This window comes from Dicentrarchus labrax, unplaced genomic scaffold (genome assembly GCF_905237075.1).
Source record: "Dicentrarchus labrax unplaced genomic scaffold, dlabrax2021, whole genome shotgun sequence".
Taxonomy (NCBI): domain Eukaryota; kingdom Metazoa; phylum Chordata; class Actinopteri; family Moronidae; genus Dicentrarchus; species Dicentrarchus labrax.
Genome location: NW_026136707.1, coordinates 2,596,177 through 2,615,664, shown reverse-complemented (window position 1 = coordinate 2,615,664; position 19,488 = coordinate 2,596,177). Strand labels below are relative to the sequence as shown.

General features: G+C 39.2%; 1 protein-coding gene across 2 annotated transcripts; it reads right to left on the bottom strand.

Annotated features, from left to right (window-relative positions):
- Positions 1-15,222, bottom strand: tbx20 (T-box transcription factor 20). 2 transcript variants are annotated; one of them, XM_051407454.1, is made up of 8 exons: positions 14,759-15,222; positions 13,454-13,691; positions 12,154-12,318; positions 10,774-10,882; positions 8,390-8,548; positions 7,097-7,173; positions 4,597-4,706; positions 1-4,083 (listed from the first exon to the last, which is right to left on the bottom strand). In XM_051407454.1, the coding sequence occupies exons 1-8, from the start codon at positions 14,886-14,888 to the stop codon at positions 3,755-3,757; spliced, it is 1,317 nt and encodes a 438-aa protein (XP_051263414.1). In that variant the 5' UTR covers positions 14,889-15,222; the 3' UTR covers positions 1-3,754. The 2 variants fall into 2 exon arrangements, with proteins under 2 accessions (XP_051263414.1, XP_051263413.1); XM_051407453.1 differs by having other exon boundaries at positions 4,597-4,710; positions 7,098-7,173.
- Between the last annotated feature and the right edge of the window lie 4,266 nt (positions 15,223-19,488).

The following is a 19,488-nucleotide window of genomic DNA, read 5'->3' as shown; positions in this document are numbered from 1 at the left end:
TCATGATGAAGCTTTATACAAAGGGGAGAATACAGTTTGTGTTTTTTCTGTGTGACATTGAACTTCTTGGATTTCTGTTTTGGCCTTTTGACATTTAATATTTTATCCCATAAACTTTAATACACACAATTATTGAAATAGCCTCATAAATTATTACATGTGAAAAAGAGATAGATGGATTACTCAGATGGAGGTAGAAAATGTCGCAGAATCAGTTTTACCTTTTAAACAGAATCATAAAACAGGCTCACTGAATCTACACCAACCTTAATAAATATGTTTCAGTTGTGGTTTTTTAAATTATTTCATGATTTCATTTATTTTTGACAATCTGTGATTCATTGAGAGAGAAGCGTGTACATGATGTCAGTCAGTGAACAAAAGAGAGTTTGGGTGGTGATATATATTTTTTCAAGGTTTACAAATAACTATTTTTAAATGCGGCATAGTACATTACACATTATTTCCAGAGAGCAAAATAAATATATTGCACTTAAAAATCATCAAAACACAATCTCGTCCGGTGTCATAGTCATATGATGGCATACAAAAGAAAACTTTTTTTTTAGAAAGGTTATTTTCAGTGGTAAGTCGGGACTGTGCGTATGGTTCAGAAGAAGAAAAAAAGTGTTTTACATTTAAGCTGAAATCAACATTCAGTTCATTTGTGCACACTTTTCAAACAAACAGGTTGCACATCAGTAAAAGGACAAAAACTGATTTCCAAAGCAAAGAAAAAAAGGTCAGAGTACAAGATTCCTTGACTTTCCTCAATGAACAGCTGATGAAATGAACTGCTTGCACATGAATAATGTAAAAGGGGTCAGAACAGAACATTAATGTCCACATTTCACTGCAACAGGCTTCACGTGCTGTAAAGTCAAACTGGGACATTTACAGTGTTTTTTGTTACCAGCTCCTGTTTCACCTTTATTTGATATTCTGCCTCCACAGAGCCGCATTAGAAAAAAAAAAAAAGGTGTCTTCATCATCTGTCACAAACACCTACATCAACGTAACGTTCTACTTTTGATGCATCCAAACGCTGCTTTCATGATGCAAGAAGCTGGAATGTTTGTGCATAAAACGTGACGGCTTCACAGCAAAAACATCTCCATCACGACCATTGAGTCAATTACTGTGTCCTTAAAAGTCTGTGGGAAGATTATATGAAGCTGTTTCCAGTAATAATCCAACAAATCACTGTCTCTATCAGGAAAGACAGAACTGCAGAACAGAATCAATCAGCCAGTGAATCCACTGGTCAGTCAACAAAAACTAATCAGCAGGTATAATGATTCATTGTTTCAATCATTTGCTTTTCAAATGTAAAGATTTACTGTATTTCTTTGTGGTAATTGATAGTAAACTGAATATTCAGGGTTTTTGGACTAATGGTTGCAAGACACAAGCTATTTTAAATTTGTCATGTTCAGCTCCTAAATTAAATTATATTCAATTCTAATCAATATTTCTAAAAATGTTGTGTCATTTTAGGGACAAAACTATATATAGTATAGAGTTATCAATACGTTTGTTGCAACCCCACAGTAACTTTACAGATGAAAAACAAACTGCCTGGTAGACAATGAAGAGATGATCCTTATATATCTGCAATACGCTGATAAAGTCCGATAGATCAGTCCAGTGATTAACAACAGTTACTTGATAAGATGGAGAGTTTTTGCCGTGGAACTTATCTTCAAACGTATCCTAAAACCACAGCATTATTTGCCGCTCCAGGTAGGACCACCTGCTTACTTTGTATTTCTTCATCATTTTTCAAATAAATTACTGACCGCTCCACCAGTGAGCTGCCATCTTTATGCACCTGCAACGTTACCGAGTCGCCTCCAGCAGCTTCCAGCTTCTTCCTCCACGCGTGTTTTAAATGAGACGGCGCAGAGTCATTATTCCCAGGTGTGGATGCCCTGTCGACACGCACTGACGCAGCCATGAATCAGCTCGGTAACTCCTGCTAAAGAGCGACTCAACGAAAAGGCTGCAGTCAACAGCGTGGAGACCAACTTAGTGTTTCTACACAGTGAAATATGTTGAAGACCAGAGGGAACAGATGTATGAGGGCTACATTTACGGCCAGTTTCACACGGTCAATCAAAAATATGACTAAAACTGATGATTTGAACTCAACACATTTTGTGGTTGAATCCTTCTTAAGGCTCGGTCACACCAGAGAGTGACACAGCGAAATTTATCTGCACGACTTTGCAAAAATAGGTCAGTCGCAATAACCCTCAGAGTTTCTTTGTACTGAGGTAGGGCACCCCCTACTGGCAGGACAAAAAGCTCTCTGAGCTCGCTAGCATGCTAACTGTCGGTTAAATAGCTTGTTCGCTACGTTTATTTGTATTATCAGCTCCTGTTCTCGTTACTGTCTGCAATCCATTCCTCTTCTGTGGAGCGGTTTACACTCCAGTGGACAACGTTAAATAAAAGTCAGGTGGTTTGCTATTGGTCAGTGGAGGGAAACTGCATGTCAAAGTTCACCAGTGTAACCCTACATTAAGCAGATTTCCTTCACGCCTGCAAGCAAAGCCACAGATTTCATATAAATGAACTGACTTCGCTGCAAAAACAGTTGCTGTTTTAAAAAGGACCAGTGTGCAGGATTTAGTGGCATCCAGTGGAGTGATTGCAGATTGCAATCAGAAGGGTTTGTCCCTTCTGGGCTACTTTAACAATAGGGGCGGTTCAACGTAGAAAGTGACTGATAGAAACGGCTCATTCTAAGGTAACATAAACAGAATGATTCCTACATTCAGGTGATTATACACTATTGAAAACATACATGTGGATATTATATTCAGTTTCTGCCACCAGAGTCTCTGAAATGTTACACACTGGACCTTTAAATGCTGGTGTGACCGGGCCTTTACAGTATGCATAAAGCCTTCACCTGTGCTGCAGGTCAGCTTATTCGTCCCATAGTATTCCATATAAAGTTTACCCAGCGTGTCTGTCTACTGCGGTCAGCATGCGTCTTATGATTTTTTTTTTTTTTTTGCACTCTACAGTGAGAATTTTCCTTTTGAGTAAATGTTGCTTTTTCATCTTTGTACAATGCATTTTAACATGTTTTTGACATTATTTTCAACAGAGCGTGAAGTTTGAACTGTACATATGGCTGGCTGTCTAGAAAACAGAGGAAAGCTGAGACGGCCGCTCCACCATCCTGATGTGTCCAACCTACTGTAGCATCAGACGAGTCATCGTTTTAAGGTTGCACTGATGAAGGATCACACGGCAACCGGCCATCTTTAAAGCCTCGGTGGAGACCCTGTAGCCAGTACGGACTGTTAAGCCTTTAGAGGGAGACAGGGTCTTCTACATACTGTTAAAATGAGTTTACGTTGAGGATTTGAGGATCCACTTTCTGTTCTTCAAGGGCCAAGACCAAACATGCTCCTTTTATCGTCTTGCATTAGGTTTTATAGTTTGTTTTGAGGTTGTAAGTGTTTGTACAATGTCACTAAAGTGTTCATAGAGACCACAGGACCTGCTGATTTGTCCTCAGGTCCAATAGAGGTGCCACAGTCCTTCTTTTCTGGAATTTCTGGATCAGTATGCCACATCCTCTTCACCTCACTCACTGCAGGTGAACTATTTACAAAGACCAGGGGGACAGATACCAACAGGATGAGGAGTGATGAGCCGGAGCGGAGGAATAACTGGTTGCACTGGATTGGGGATGAGCATCAGAGTGAGGATCGGCCGTCTCCTCCCCAGGACAGAGTCATACAAAGGGCGTCATGACCGTGGAGGAGTGGCGGAGTCCCTGGATGGCGGCATAGGGCCCCTGCTGGAAGTAGTGGTGGTAGCGGGGCATATGGAAGGAAGGGAAGGACGGCCCGCTGCCCTGCATGGTTCCAGCCAGAGCGGTGGGCGTCAGCGGCATGCCCAGCCGGCTGTAGGGGGGCAGGGAGCCCTGGATGGGGTGGGGCAGGGAGGCGGTGCCGGTGCCCATGGCCGACAGGGACTGTGGGTGCTGGAAGCCCGAGAAACCCGAAGTGGTAGTCACCCAGGAGCTCAGGGACAGGTTGTCTGAGGCGGTGAACGCTGAGCCTGCAGGAGAAACGGGGTAGGCGTGAACATTAGGATGATGCAAAGCGGTCAATATTCTTTATTTTTCTTGCTATCAACAAATCCAATGAGAAGACCAAAACAAACGTCCTCTTCCTCAGAGCTCCATTTTCATCCAAAAACACACACACACACAGACACACACACACACACACTGTAGTTTATTTAAAGTTCATCCCACACACACTGTCCCGTTGCCAGAAATACTCAACAAAGCAACAAATGTGTTGATCCACAGCTGAAATAGTTTCCAAAAAATGCACTATTTTCTTGGGTTTGAGAGCGGGGTGCTAGAAACTACACTGTCAGCAAGTCAGAAAGTATTGACTGATGGACAAACAGATTGTTGCTCTTGGTCATTTCGTGGGATTTGTTGACAGTAAGGAAAATACAGAATAAGACCAGTCTTATCTTTATTTTGTTCTTTTTCTAGGACCCCTCTCATCGCCTGTATCTGTGCTGGTGTGATGCATTGTGGGTGTGACAGCCGCTCACCTCTGTGGGCCGAGTGTCCGTCCTCGCTCAGGTTCTCCTCGTCGCCAGCGTAGGTTCGGATCGGCGACCGGGCGTATGAGTGCTTGTGGATCAGATTCTCAACACTTTCCCTGCAGCAAAAGCCGAAGAGAGAGCCCCAAAATAAATCTCTTTGTTTCCACTTTAGAGATTTATGACACTGAACACACTGGTAATGGCTAAATAAATCTTGGAATATGAAAAAAACATTTATCAAGAATTAATATAATTCTCATCATCTGATGTAACTTTACGCACATTTAACTTTTCTTAATCTTGTATATCAGAATATTTCAACCAAAACTAACTAAAATTTAGCATTTTCTTGTAGTGTTGAGATCTAATTCAAATTCTGTGACTTTTATTTACTTTTACATTAAAAGCCTCCTTTATGATTAAGAATGTATTTTTCCACAGTGTCCTGGTAAAGATAGGCAGCAACAATGTAACAACGTAACACAGATAAAACAAAATATCTCTATGTCCCAGATCAGATTTAAACAAATAAAAACACTTCTTTCCATCTTTAAAAACATTTTCTACACACACATTACAGCGGCTTGAGGTCCCATAATTCCACACCTCTAATAAGTCGACACTTCAATCCTTTTTGATGGATTACAGAACTGAGAATAACACCTGTATTTCATTCTGTTGTTTGCATATTTCCTTGTATTCATTTAGTATTTTTATTTACATTTCTCAAAATGTGTGTGTCCACTCTGTGTGTAGTTTCCTTCATGTTTGTGTAGACTGTGCATGTAGGTTTTGGCGTGTGTGTGTGTGTGTGTGTGTGTGTGTGTGTTTTCTATCCCACACAGTGCATTAGCTCATTTGAGTCTTGTCAGATAGCACTTCTCAAACACAGTGACACAAATTGTTGGGGGAGGTAGTGAGTGTGTGTGTGTGTCTGTGTGTGTGTGTGTGTGGGTGGACAGGCGGACAAGCAAGTGGTCTGTATCATGAGAGCCATGCGTCCACATTAGCAGCCCCCCCTCTGCAGCCTTCGCCCCCCCAATTAGGTTAGGAAAGTGCAATATCTGTCAGCAGAGGAGTACAAATGTGTGTGTTTTTATCAGCGTCGAGCCCCTCCGGCACAGAGGCCACAGCAAACTCCCACAATGCACGGCAGGGCAGGAGGAAGGCGAGGGGGAGGGCGGGGCATGCTGGTTTCAATCAGTCACTGCAGCCAATTGAATTACAGTGTGTTTTAGTGCAGTGGCCGACTCCAGACTAATGTGATTTCTGCAGCTCCCCGAAGATCAATTGATCAGGTCTAATTCACAGCCCTCAAAAAGAGAGAGACAGAGAAGAAGAGGAGGAGGAGGGTGGACGTGGGGGGGAGTCTGGCTGTGTTTCGGCCGTCTCTGGTTTGGGATGTTTGATTGAGGGAAATGGGCAGATGGTTTGATTTTGTCAGCTGATTTTGGCCGTAGTGCCGGAATCAGGAATTACGAGAAGTGTGTGTTTTGGCAGCGTCCGTTAAAATCCTTTGGATGTGGATTTGTAACTGTAAGTGTGTGTGTGTGTGTGTGTGTGTGTGTGTGTGTGTAAGAAAGACTAGAAAGGAAAAAACAAATGGAAGGAAAAAAGAGAAGATGAGAAAAATAAGAGGGTAAAGGGCGAGAGAAATAAAAATGATGATGATGACCGACTGAAAGATAAAAACAAGGAAGGGAACAGAGGGGAGGAGAAGGAGGAAAGGTTAAGGAAAAACAGAAGGACAAGTGAAAATACAAGGAAAGACTAAATAGACAAGAAAGATAAGAGGGAAAGGATGAAAAAGTAACTGAATACAGAAGAAAAGACAAGAAGAAAACAAAATGAGACAAGGTACAAAATAAAGAAAAAAGAAAAGACAAGACAAGACAGGAGATAGTCACACTGTAAAGGAAAGACAGAAAGAACAACCAAGACATAAACAGAAAAGGATGAATAAAACTATAGAAAGAAGACAAAAAAATAAGAATGAAAGTACAAGGTAAAAAAAAAAAAAAGGAAAGTGAAGGAACAGGGTAAAAGAGAAAGAGAGAGACAGAGAGAGAGCAAGACAAGAAAGACAAGAAAGCAAATGAAGTACGAAGAGTAAACAGCTAAAATGAAAGAAAGAAGAAAAGGCAAATTGGAAAAGATGTAAATAAGCAGAGAAAGAAACAACATGAAAAAGGGAGTCACAAGGAAGGAAGGACTGAACGATAGAAAAAGAACAAGGTTAGAAGAGAAGATGGAAAGATGAAGAAATAAAATGAAGGAAGGAAGCAAATAATAAGGAGAACATGGTGAAAAATATAAAGATATATAACGATTGAAACACAACAAAAGGAAATAAAAAGAAGACAGACGATAACACACGATAAATAAACACTGTATAGTAGGATATCTAACACACACACACACACACACACACACACACACACACACTCCCTCGCTGTGTATCTTATCACCGATAAACAAACAGTGCAGAACCCAGAATCCCCTGTACCTCTCCATATCTGTCAGCCGCGACGAGTCCCGGAAACCTTTGGCGAACGGGTTGCTGTCAATCTTCAGTTTGGTGATCTGGGAGACGCAGCAGGAGAGAGAACAGGGTCAATGTTTCTCCTTTTCATGTACAACCATTACTCCATCGGTCCATTTGTTAGCAACTGCAACAGGAAGCATGCACGGCCGGCAGATGTGCACTGAGTGAAGCTCTGAGTGACCAAAATATTACATTTATGGGCTTAAATTACTCATAAGAATGAAAGTTTAACTGGGACAATAACTTCCAAATGGTGTTGAAGAGAAGACGTCTCTTCTGTACAGGACTTTTTTTTAAACCAACAACCTGAACACATTATGAGGACCAGTTCATTTTGTTCCCTGTTGTGTCCTCTTTGGTTTAATCTGTTTTTATAGCTTTGGTACATTTAATACCATCAAATGAGTATTTTCACTTTCACTTCTAACAACCGTTATTACAGAGTGGAGCTTCTTCCTCCACATATGATCTTTAGCTGAATGCTCTTTTTATTAACTTATTGCTCTATTTATTGACACTGTTAATTGCTGTTGTTGGTTATTACGCCTTTAACTTTAGTCAGTCATGAATATTTGATGTTAGTTTGCAGGGGCTGTAAAATTGTGAGCACAGTTGGTGAAGTAAGATTTAGACTCACCATTTCTTTCTTAAATGTATTCCATGATCTTTGCAAATTTAAGTTATTGTGTAATCACAAGCTGCTTCTGCAACAACCAAAGACTCCCACCAATGCAACAAGAAAATTAAATGTTACATTTTGATCGTTTTTACTAAATCTGGGTTAATAACCTCATCCGTAAATCCTAAGGAATCTCTCAGGGTTTCTAGCTTGGCAACAGGTCCACGAGGAACTGTAAAGGGCCTCATGTGGAGAGCTGTCTTTCTCTGTTCAGGTGATCAATATGTGGAACTCCATCATTGTAAAGTTGAACCAGTTTTAGAGTGGAATATGAATGATCTGGTGCTTGTCATTGAGTTTTATGGTGATTTGATTGTGTCATTGTTTGTGTTTTGTGCTGTTCAGTATCAAATGGAATTTCATGTAGCTGCTCTGGAGCTTTCCCATCGTACCACATGATCAACTTTTAAGCCGACATGGACGAGGAGTAAAGGAAAGAAAAATAGAAGTCTACTAAATGGAGCTTGTAGCCAGTTTATAGAATTAAAACTTCAGCACAGTTTGGCAGTTAATCCAAAGAAGAAGAAGAGACAAGAGGCCTATAATATGGCCCACGTCAGCCGTCAATCACTCACCAGCTGGTTCTGATAGGCCGTGACGGCCGTGAAGACGGTCTCGACGAAGACGAAGGTGCGGAACTCTTCAGACTTGAGGTTGAGCAGCGAGGCGGTGTGGTCCTTCTTCTTGATGATGTGGACCCGCGGCTGGTACTTGTGCATGGAGTTGAGGATGATCTGCAGAGGACAAGCAGAGCCACAATCACTGACACTGATGACGCAGTCTAACCGGCGGGAATACATCAGGGTCCGGTCTGGGCTGGAATCATTTTCACACCTGCAAACTCTAGTGGGTAGGAAAGGTGACGAACCTTTTAATCCACGGCTGAAAATGAGTCCCCAACAAAAGCACTATTTTCATCAAAGTTTTACTTTACTAAAAAAAACAACCAGAGTAAAATCCATATCCTAATTTATTACATACAATTCAAACTTCAGCTCTAGTTTTTAAGCCAAAATGGACACCAAATCCTTAAAGTGACCCAAAATAATGCTAATTTGAACATCTATAATTCCATAACAAGTGGACAAGCTCTATCTCCTGAAGAAGATCGTGTCATAAGATCGAAAGCTCCATAATAGTTACTAAATGGACCTTCTGTTGAGGTTGTTTTCAGGCCTTCATCATCATTCTATTCCTTGTATTTAACTAATATATTAAAATGTTGTCAATAAACAAGCAAATAAACAAAGTATAATAATAAAATAAATAAGAATAAATATTGAAATAAACAGCAGAGACTTTTGTGGAATGGTAAATTAAAGACCCTTTACACTGGGCACTTGTTGCATTGTTTCTTCATCGCCACTGTCTTCGTGCAGCTTTGCATATATTTTGAAATTAAAATATCCAAACAAATATCCGACACAACTGACGTACTGGTCCGGGCGAAAAGGGAGGGTAAGAACAACAAAGACAGGGAAAGCAAAAAGGATGGGGGGGGGGAATTAGCTAGTAAAATGAAAGGGAGACCAATAACAAAGCAACAGAAGAATAGAAAGACAGAGGGAGGAATGGGGTGAATAGAGAGAGAGAGAGAGACAAGTGTGAACAGATAAAGTTGTTAACACTGCAGCAGCTCCAGGTGAGAGTTTTCCCCCACAAGCGTTCCTGTCTGGCTGCAGCCCAGGAAACACTTTATATTCATCTTTCTCGACCCACGGACTCGGCTGCAGAGTGTTTTAACCTGATAGGACAGGTGCAAAGGATACCAGGCTTTCTAGGTCAATGAGCTAAATTACATTCAGCTGCAAGGATGCACCATGCATATTACTTTCACTTGTGCTGGTGGGACAGATTATTTAATTTGTAGTAAAATACTGTTAAAAAAAAAGAGTAATACAGATTTTATTATTATGTTACTTTATTGTTATCAACTAATTTATCCACACATATGCTTGTTTTTCTGAATGGTACATATGGTTACATTTTAAAGATATTTTTGGGTGTTTATTTTCATTTTGTTTATTTTTGATGCTGTCTGATCATAAAATAATCGGGAATATTATTTCTGCATTTTGATTAAAAAAATAATTATTAAGGAGTTTTATTTTCCAACATTCATTTAGTGAGGAAAAAGCTATCTTGCTTTTTAAAATCTTGAACCTCAATCATCTCTTTTTGGGTACATTCTTTCTTCTTAAAGCAGCATTTTTAAAACCATATATAAAACCAGCTGCATTACTGTATATTCACTGTAGGAATCAATACAAATAAATGTACGTAATAAAAGTGAAATAGCCTAAATAAAAGAGATCTATGTCACTTTGGTTCTATGTGCTCTTATTGTATTATTTGTTGTGGTTACTTGCATGTAAACAGTGACAAGAAGCTATTTAAGTAAAATAGGTGTGACACACACACACACACAGATAATAATTACCTTGTTTCCCAGGCTGTGTCTTACTGTTGGCTTTTTTTTGGATGAAGGTTAAATGTTTTTGTCGGTTGTGAAATGTTTTTCTCTTCCTGTGGTGCTTGCCTGAAGCCTTCAGTGAAAGGAGGATTAAAGGAGCAATTTGCTCTTGTCAGGCCAGTAATTTTAATGTCACACTGGCCTTCAAAGTTCGTTTTTTTTTTTTTTTTATAACGTTTTAACTTGTAGAATCATCTTTTTTAATGTTTTTACATGCAATTAGGTCGATATGCAGACTTAGCCTTAAAAACTTTGACCAGAAGACACACATTTAAAACTGGCTAGTCGTTTTAGATTCAGTTTTATAGCTTAGGCAATTTAAAAATGTTAGCAGGCCAAAGCTAACTGCCTTTCTAATATACCGGAAGATTTTTTTACCCTTTTTTAAAGCCTAAACATTTTAAATAAACATTACCGATAACGTGGGTTAATACGAGACGTGTATACAAAAAAAATAAAAAGAGTAATAAAGTAACAAGTTCTCACATGTCCGTGTTGGTCCAGTTCGTTGTTCGTCAGTTTGACTTTCTCGAAGGAAACCATCTGCTTCATGAGCTGCTCTCCGGTGAACGGTGAGTCCGGGTGGACGTACAACCTGCAGTAGGAAGAAGAAGAAGAAGAGCGGCGGATCACATCCTCGGCTCTGATTGGCTGGGAGGCGTTCGAAACGGAACGTTCGATGCCCAATCGGCGCACAGCTGTGAACTGGAAAGTTCCAGGTCGCTTAGCAACCGCGTTCTATCTCCCCGTGAAAGAACGGTGAGTAATACGGGTTTGTTAGACGGTTTTAAGGTTGTTGTTTTTTTTTTTTATAAAGCGTGTTTTCGATATTGCGACAAGAAACAAAAAAAAGAATAAGAAAATAATAAAATACATTTATTTGAAAGGAAACAATTTTCTGACCAACAAATTACATGAATTGCCTAAATTAATTCAAATCTTTGTCAGTCCGTGTATTGAACATTTTACCAAACAAGATTTCATCTACATATTTACCCTTCGATCATTCCTCCATTTTTTTATTTTAATTTATTTAAGCATATTTAAAGCTTATGTTGTTGATGCAAGAAGACTTAACCAGGATTTTCTAAATAGGCTACTGGGGTGATGAGCCCCTAATATAGCCTATAGCCTATAACCCAGCATGAAGCCAGGTTTCCTTTATTTATTTCCATATTTTATTAGACTAAAAGTGATTCAGATTTGAGTGTATTACGTCTAAAAGTACAGGAATCAGCACATAAAGGCCTGACCTTTTAATTGTAGAATGTAAACTTCCCATAAATAGTTCTTTAAAAAAAAAAGTCCAGGCCTGGATGGGTGGCATATGGGGACTGACGCTGGTCTACTGCTCGCACTGACATCTCCATAACATTAATCAGCATCAGTATGAATGTTCCCAGATGCTTCCTGCTAAAGATTGAATTATTTCATCCGTCTCAGTCACACGGCGGGGGCCTCGCGCAGCTCTTTGGGCTCCAGTTTTTCTCCACGAGTTGCTGATAACGTTTTATTTCTTTTTTTTTTATAGGCTAAGGGAGAAAAATCCTAAATATCGCACATTTCCTATCCTACAGTAATGCAGCCGATGAATGGTCAGGTAACGTAAATAAACATCTTCGATCCTTCCAGTGAAATAAGACGAACCTCACTGGAAACACAGAGGAACTTTAAACTTAAAGCTTCATGGTTAAATAAATAAATATATAATGTTTGCTTTAATGAATTTTAAGGTTTTGGAAATATTTCTTATTTTTTCTGCATGTTCTTTGCTTCCTATTACAGTGAATATGTCTTTATGGTGGTCTCTCATTGAGGACTCAGTTCAGGTGGACTCTGAGAGCTGTGCAGGGTGGGTCTCTGTACCTGGCGGGCAGAGGAGGGTCGGCCTTTCCGGCCACCAGCCAGGAGGAGCGGTGGTAGGCGTACCGGTACCGCTTATTATCCACCGGGACGATGTCCATCAACACGATGTACTTAGAGTCCTGGTCCACCCCGGAGAAAGAGACCCGGATGGTGGGGAACATCCTCCTGATGGAGAGGTGAGAGGTGATATTATTGTTAGTAATGTTGTATGAGACTGCACATCACAACAAATAATAAATCAAATCAAATAAAGACAGTCGACCGTTTACATTCCAGACTTTGTGAATATTTAATGGAAGAATCAGATCAAATCATTATTACTAAGGCTATATGCATACCCCATGTACACAAATATATTTGTGTATACCTGACAACACAATCTTAACTAGAAAAGGCCTATACAAATTTCAGTATTTAAAAATATAGTGATGCACTTTCATGCAGAGTTGGAGCCAGAATTTTTATAAATACTGAGGTCATGTCGGCTCCAGCTCACATCTCTCCTCTTCAATCATCACACCAACAGGAAAGACTTTCTCTCTCTCTTTTCTTTTAAAGCTCTCACTTTTTCAGTTATTAAATTATTTGTATTTTCATTTCCTAAATGTTATTTCAAAGCCTCGCAGGAAATACAATTCTGGCCGGAATAATTTAATTTTACTGTCTTTGAAATTATTATTATTATTATTATTATTATTATTATTATTATTATTCAATCTAAAAATATGCTGCTAAAATGAGCCAATTAAATGGGTATAAAGTGTATTTATTTTAGACCCTCCAGGCTGCTCAATCCTCGCTGTGCTCTGTGGTAAAGTCCAGCTTTAGAGGCCACATTGTGCAGAACTATATTTATTTAATTACACAGATTTAGTTACAAATACTACATGTTTATTTAGACTATTTATTTGGCTCAGTTGTTTTTCAGAATATAATTAAATATCCATTTCTTTAGATAACTGAACTAAATGCCGGTCTGTGTGGCCGTATATATGCTCTTTTATTAGGTCAGGTGAGTCTGCAGGTGAGTGTCTGGATCTCTGCTCAGTCTGAGGAAAACCCACCAAGAGCTGCAGATGAGCTTTATTCTTATTTTAGATATTTTAGACCCTGAACACCCCAACAGGACTATCCATGCTGTCCTTGTTTTGTGCTCTTATAGTAACAGTAAATGACCTTGTAGATCCTTGTTGTTATCTCCTTTATCTATGTACAGTTTAATGCTATGTTTATTAAGTGTGTTATTATTGTTGTTGTTGTTGTTAAGTCGCCTTTAATGGGACATTTGTCGGCCGTTTACCTTCCAGACTTGGTGATGATCATCTCGGTGCCGAGCTCGTGAAACTTGTCCCACAGCTCTTTGGTCTCCAGGCTGCACGAGATCTTCGCCATCTCCTCGCTAGGGATGCCGGGATTGGTGGGGATGAGCGGCTCCGTGCACACCGCGGGCGCGCTCCCGCTGAAGTCCCCGTGCCCGTCCAGGGAGGACAGGTCCGCGAGAGACTGCTGGTTGCACGAGGACTTTTCCACAAATTGTTCTTTATTTTTTATTTTTTATGGATATATGAGAGAAAGAGAGATAAAACAGAAATGTGAGGATGATTTCATTTTATTTTCTGTGACAGCAGCAACATCGAGGAATACAAGAAGATAAATACAGTTACAATCTGATAAAAACAAAAAATATTTGTCTTATTATTATTATTATTATTATTATTATTATTATAGATGATACTGTTCCATGTGAGTCTGCAGGACAATGGGAAATAACAAGGGGAATAACATTCAGCTCTTTATTAGACATTTTGGTATTTAAAGCTCTAAAACGTGTTTGTCGTTAAGGGGAAAGAAACTCAAAATATAAAAATAAGTTAAAAAAAAAAAACTGAGGCTCTGCAAGTGTTTTATTTTTATTATTATTTAAAAAAAGATCCCAGTTAAAGTTGGCGCAGGTTAACCCATGTTGGGAGGATTTCTTTTTGCAAAATAAAAGCTTCAAATGCCCCAAAATAAATTCCTTGTAGAGAAAATGAAATTTAATAACATTCATATTGATATTGTCTGTTTGTAGAGCTCTGCTCCAAAACCCAGTGAGGTCAAGTATTTATTTTATTAGATGATGGATATTTATTGAGATGACCTACTTTGTAAAACTAACATCCCTTCAGAAAAAAAAAAACTAATATAACAATAGTAATAGTTAAATTTTTATGACTCAATTTTAAACTACCATACTCTGGTACCTGTCGCATAAATAAAAGGGGCTATTTTTAAATATATTTGTGAACTTATAGGGATGTTACCGGCTTTTCCAATCACCTTTTTTTACTTATTTATTTATTTGAAAATAGTCTAAAGCCCAGACTGTTATCAGACACTTCATTTATTTGCCTTTTGCTGTTTTCTCAAGTGGTATCTGTTTTCCTCTCTGCTGCAGCCTCCTCACATTGCATGCTGCACCTCCCTGAAACCTTTCTTTAACTCTCAGGATTTATGCGTAAAACAACTTTAACAGCTGCAATCTTACGCACCAGTTCCCCCCAGAATTAAACTCGAATTAAGTTTTTCTATTTAATGTCTCGACCCGAACCTCTTCCATCCTTACCGAGAGGCTTGATGGTGTTCTCCTCCGTCTCTTTGTCCTTATTGGGCTTTCCGCTGGACATCAGGGCGGCTATGGAGAAAGCGTTTGCCCGGGATGAGAGCTGCGGTTTCGGGGATGACGTGTACTCCATGTCGGTGAAAAAGACTTGGAACAAAATATTCCCCCTTTAAACGAATAAAGAAAAGAAAAAAATCCTCCAGAAAGGCTCAACTCCGCCTGTTTTTTTTTTTGTTGGCTCCCAGCGGAGGAAAGAAAAAAAGCGCAGGAAAAATACGCACAGCTTTGCTCCTCGATTTCACTCTTTTTCTTTTGCGCACAATCTGCTCGCTCACACGGATAAACACTCGCCACTTTTGGAAAACACTTGTCACTGCCGAGTTGTGAGTCTTGTTGGATGCATGTTGAAGGAAGCAGGAGGGGACTGACTCCACTGACTTGTGCGCGTCCTGCGGTGCCAGATCTGAGGCCGGCTGCTCTTTGGGAAGCTTCAGTCCGATTCACCCTCCCCTTATAATTCCAGTCTGCCCTCCAATCACTGCCTCTGCTTCCACGTCACACTCCCACTGTCCCAGCAGCTCTGATACCGAGCAGCCAATTAAAAAACCTGGAGCTGTCAGAGGGTTTCTTTTTTTTTTTTTTTCATGTCAAAGACCCCGAAGAGAGTGTGTGGTTAAAGAGGAATAATATGGGAGATTTTTATGACTTCATACTGTCTGTACTGGGGTGATGACAGTGGGAAATTACAAGGAAATTGTAATTATTTGCTCTTATTGCTGAAGTATTACGAAGGGAAATAACAAGTGAAATTTACTTTACTAGTAGCCCTCTCGTGGACTCCTGCAGGGCCCCCAGACCACATGTTGGGAATCACAAACCCAGAATGTCAACAGTGGAGACGTTTGCCCAAGATGGTGCTATTTGATAATTAATGGCAGTAGTGAGGTGATGATTACAGCTTTGATACACACATATTTTGATTTTGTAAAGTCCCACAAAGATTCAGTGTCACAAACCTCACAAATCCACTCCTTTAGTATCATCGCACAATGTGGAAGAAATTCAGAGTTGCTTAAAATTTTGTTTAGAAATTGTCAAATGATTTTAAATGGAACACATTCTGAGTTAGTTAGATTTTAATATGTTCCAACATATAAAATATAAACAGCATGTAGCATGTTGTTTACTAAAGCAGGGCTCTTTGTGTATATATATTATATTTAAATTAATATTTTCTGTATTATTTTTTAACATTCTGTAAAAATATGCAACTTGGTTATTTCTGATGCTGTACCGCTGCTTTATATTGTAAAGGCATTACATGTAGAGCTGCAATGATTAGTCAATTCATTAATTAAATTAAAATAAACTTTTAAATTATTATTTTTTTAAAGAAAAATGTCAAAATTCTCTGATTTCAACTTCTCAAATCTGAATTTTTTTGGTTTCTTTGTCCTCTATGACAGTAAACTGAATATTTTTGGGTTGAGGACGTCACTTTGGGAAATTGATCAACATTTTTCTGACATTTTATTGACTAAACAACTAATCGATTACTCGAGAAAATGATTGACAGCTTAATTGATAATGAAAATAATCAGTAGTTGCAGCCTTAATTACTTACAACCTGTTGTATCACCTGAGCTATAGCAACACTTTCATTACATGTTTGTAATAATAACAATGTGTCCACAATCAGAGGATGCCAGCAACACTTCCTGTAAGGTCAATGAGCTCATAAGAAACATTATACGGAGCTCTTCCATTTGTAAACATATATCATACATTTACCAGTATTATTTAAAATGGGTTCACATCACAAACTCTGTCCAACTGTTCAATCTGAGCTTGGGTTCTCCGTCGGGCCCCAGTGTTCCTGTGTGTTGCACCGCAGCAAGTTATTCATAATGTCTGATGTAATATATGTTTGTACTGTTTGTGTTGTTGTTTGGTTAAAAGGTTTTGTTATGAATGTCAAACACTTTGGGACGCAAGACAAACACTCTGATAATAAAGTCAATATATCAATAAGGTCTCTCTAGGGCACCTCTCATTGGTCGTTCTCCCCAGGTCAGAGCCTGCAGCCTACATGTGTATATACACGGAGCTGTCTGACTATATTAACTTTGCCTGATGAACGAAACGTCGTTAGTATCCCTCTTGTGTGTTTGTGTAGTCTCACCTCTTCCCAGGTCTCCATGGTGACTCAGGTCTGTTTGGTGACACCTTAGGTTGATCGACATCCATATTCTTCATAAATGTTTACAGTCTGAATATAATTAGATGATTTGTTCTATTTTTTCCCCCATTAAAGGAGTTTTTCCTGATTTGAACTGAAGGTATTTGAAAAGTGTCCTGAGAGAAACGTCTGTTATGATTTGCTGTGATACAAATAAAATTGAATTGAACTGAATTAAATTTACTTTAACAAAGTGAGAATACAGTGTGCAGGATTCTTGTTTCTGTTTCCCATAACCTAAAATGTGCTACAATACAATACAGCTTCAAAACATACAGTAGAATTGTATCAACACACTAATTAACTCATTATCTAAATAAAAAAATGATGTCTCTGGGCTTATTTTGAGACTGAACACACTTTTTGTCCTCATTATGTGATGTGAGGTGTTTGTGAGACCCTCAGCAAGTGTGAGAAATGCCTTTACACACACACACACCCACACACCTACACACACACAGGAACCTTATTGAGTGCAGGAGCAGCAGTCTTGGGTTAATCCGTTCTGTGACACACACCAGTGAGCGCCTAATCTTTCACACACACACACACACACACACACACACACACACACACACACACACACACAGCTCTCATGTGACAACAGGAAATGCAGGTTATTTTTTATGAGGCCTTCTAGTAACAGTAATCATTTCTCTTAACAGTAGCAGCCAGTTGGTTTTAATGGCGACAACAGCCCGGCCTGCAGTCTATACTGTATGTTCTCCAGACTCCTACTGTTATCGTCTTATTACTGTCTTTAGTCACTCATTCAATTTTATATCAAAGGAGAAAGCTTTCAGGACTGATTAAAGAAATCTTTTTTTTTTCTGTATTTCCCTTGCTTTTAACTTGATAGGGACTGAATCCGGTCTAGACGTCACCTAAGGCAGAGTCTTTATCAAGACTTATTGTTTTTTCTTCCTCAACACGACTGATAATACACAGCCAGTCAGAGAAACCACTTCCACTACAGTCCCCATTTTAGATTTTAAATCAACACGTTTGATGCTGAAGCTTCCGAGCAGCACCTGAAGGCATCGTGTTCCCAAATGCTGACTTCAGATTTTTTCCAAAGGTGTCTGTCTTTTTTTGTGTGTGTGTGTGTGTGTGTGTGTGTGTGTGTGTGTGTGTGTGGAGGATCACCTCTCATCCTCAATGTCACTCTCTCTCTCCTCCCTCTGAGATGGAGGCTCACATAAACACCGAGCCAGAGACCGGCGGAGCAGCTAAACCCATTAGGAGACTCCTCAATGCAAATCCGCTGCTGCAGATATTTAATAAGAGACCTGTGCTGGCAAATCAGATTACCTTGCAATTGGCAGTGGATAATGTGCTAAAAGCTTTCCCACTTAAGCGTTACTCCTTACTGAATATTATTCACACTTTGAGGGGCCGGTGCAGCCTTAAAGAAACAGCCGGCCTGAGAGTGAACAGGGGGAAGAAACAGATGGCGATTAATGTTGGTGCCTTTTACAGCTGAATACAGGATGAGTCACAGATAAAACCGGGAAACTGAGGAGTAAAAGTTGGCTATCATTGATAGTTCAAAGCCAACTGACTGAAAAACATTGGTGAGATTTGAAAAAAGCTTTTAGAATAACCACTGTATGTTAAAACATGTTCACCTTGTCTTTATGCCTTTATAATATGAGTGTCCAAACTTATGATGTGATTGTTTCAGATTCCCAGAACTAATCAACCTCAGTTTTGACAACATTTAACCCTCTGGAGTTCATTTGTTTTGGCATCTTTCATTCATTTTTGTTTTTGGTGAGCACCTTTTAAACTCCACATGAATAACGTCCTTTTTGTCTGACTTATCATTTTGTCAATTTGTCAACAAAGTATAAAGCTACCAGGAACACAAAATACTAGTCAAATTACAAATATTCAATCTTCAGTGATAATCTTTTAAAACACTTAAAGGTTGGGGGAAAAAAATTCACTATTTATACACACAAATACCACAGAACATATTAGAAAGACAACTATAATAGAGTCTACATGTTAAGTCAAATATCCCAAATTATAATTGAGTCTTTTTCCTTCAGTTTGCCTGTAAATCACTGAAAATAATTAAAAATGTCAAAAAAAATAAAAAAGAACAATTGAACATCACCACTTTCAACTGGTTTTCTCTACATCAGTGACGCTCAACTTAAGGCCCAAGAGCCAAATCTGGCCATTGACAGGGTGCTAGGTGTCCCTCTGACCATTTTCTAATTCAGAATGAAAATAAATTGATTCACTTGGATTTTTTTTATTTGCTATTTATTTGTTTATTCCAAATGTTCAACAATGTCCCTTGGCTGTTGGGAAGCTATCAGCGATCTATGCAGGGCACAGAGGAGGTGACACGAAACGTTCACGTACACCCGACCTGCGTGAGGCTGCTGTGACCGGATTTTACGATGAGTGAGGACAGCAAATGTAAAAAGGTAAATTAATTGATTAGTTATTTCTTAATAATGTGAATAATCACAGTGTGCTA

Excerpts from the sequence above, each read along its gene's own strand:
- tbx20 (XM_051407453.1), bottom strand. The coding sequence starts at position 14,888 with ATGGAGTACACGTCATCCCCGAAACCGCAGCTCTCATCCCGGGCAAAC. Across the intron at positions 8,549-10,773 it reads AACTGGACCAACACGGACAT|ATCATCCTCAACTCCATGCA; the intron begins GTGAGAACTTGT and ends TGTCCTCTGCAG. Across the intron at positions 4,711-7,097 it reads GCGGCTGACAGATATGGAGA|GCAGGGAAAGTGTTGAGAAT; the intron begins GGTACAGGGGAT and ends TCGGCTTTTGCT.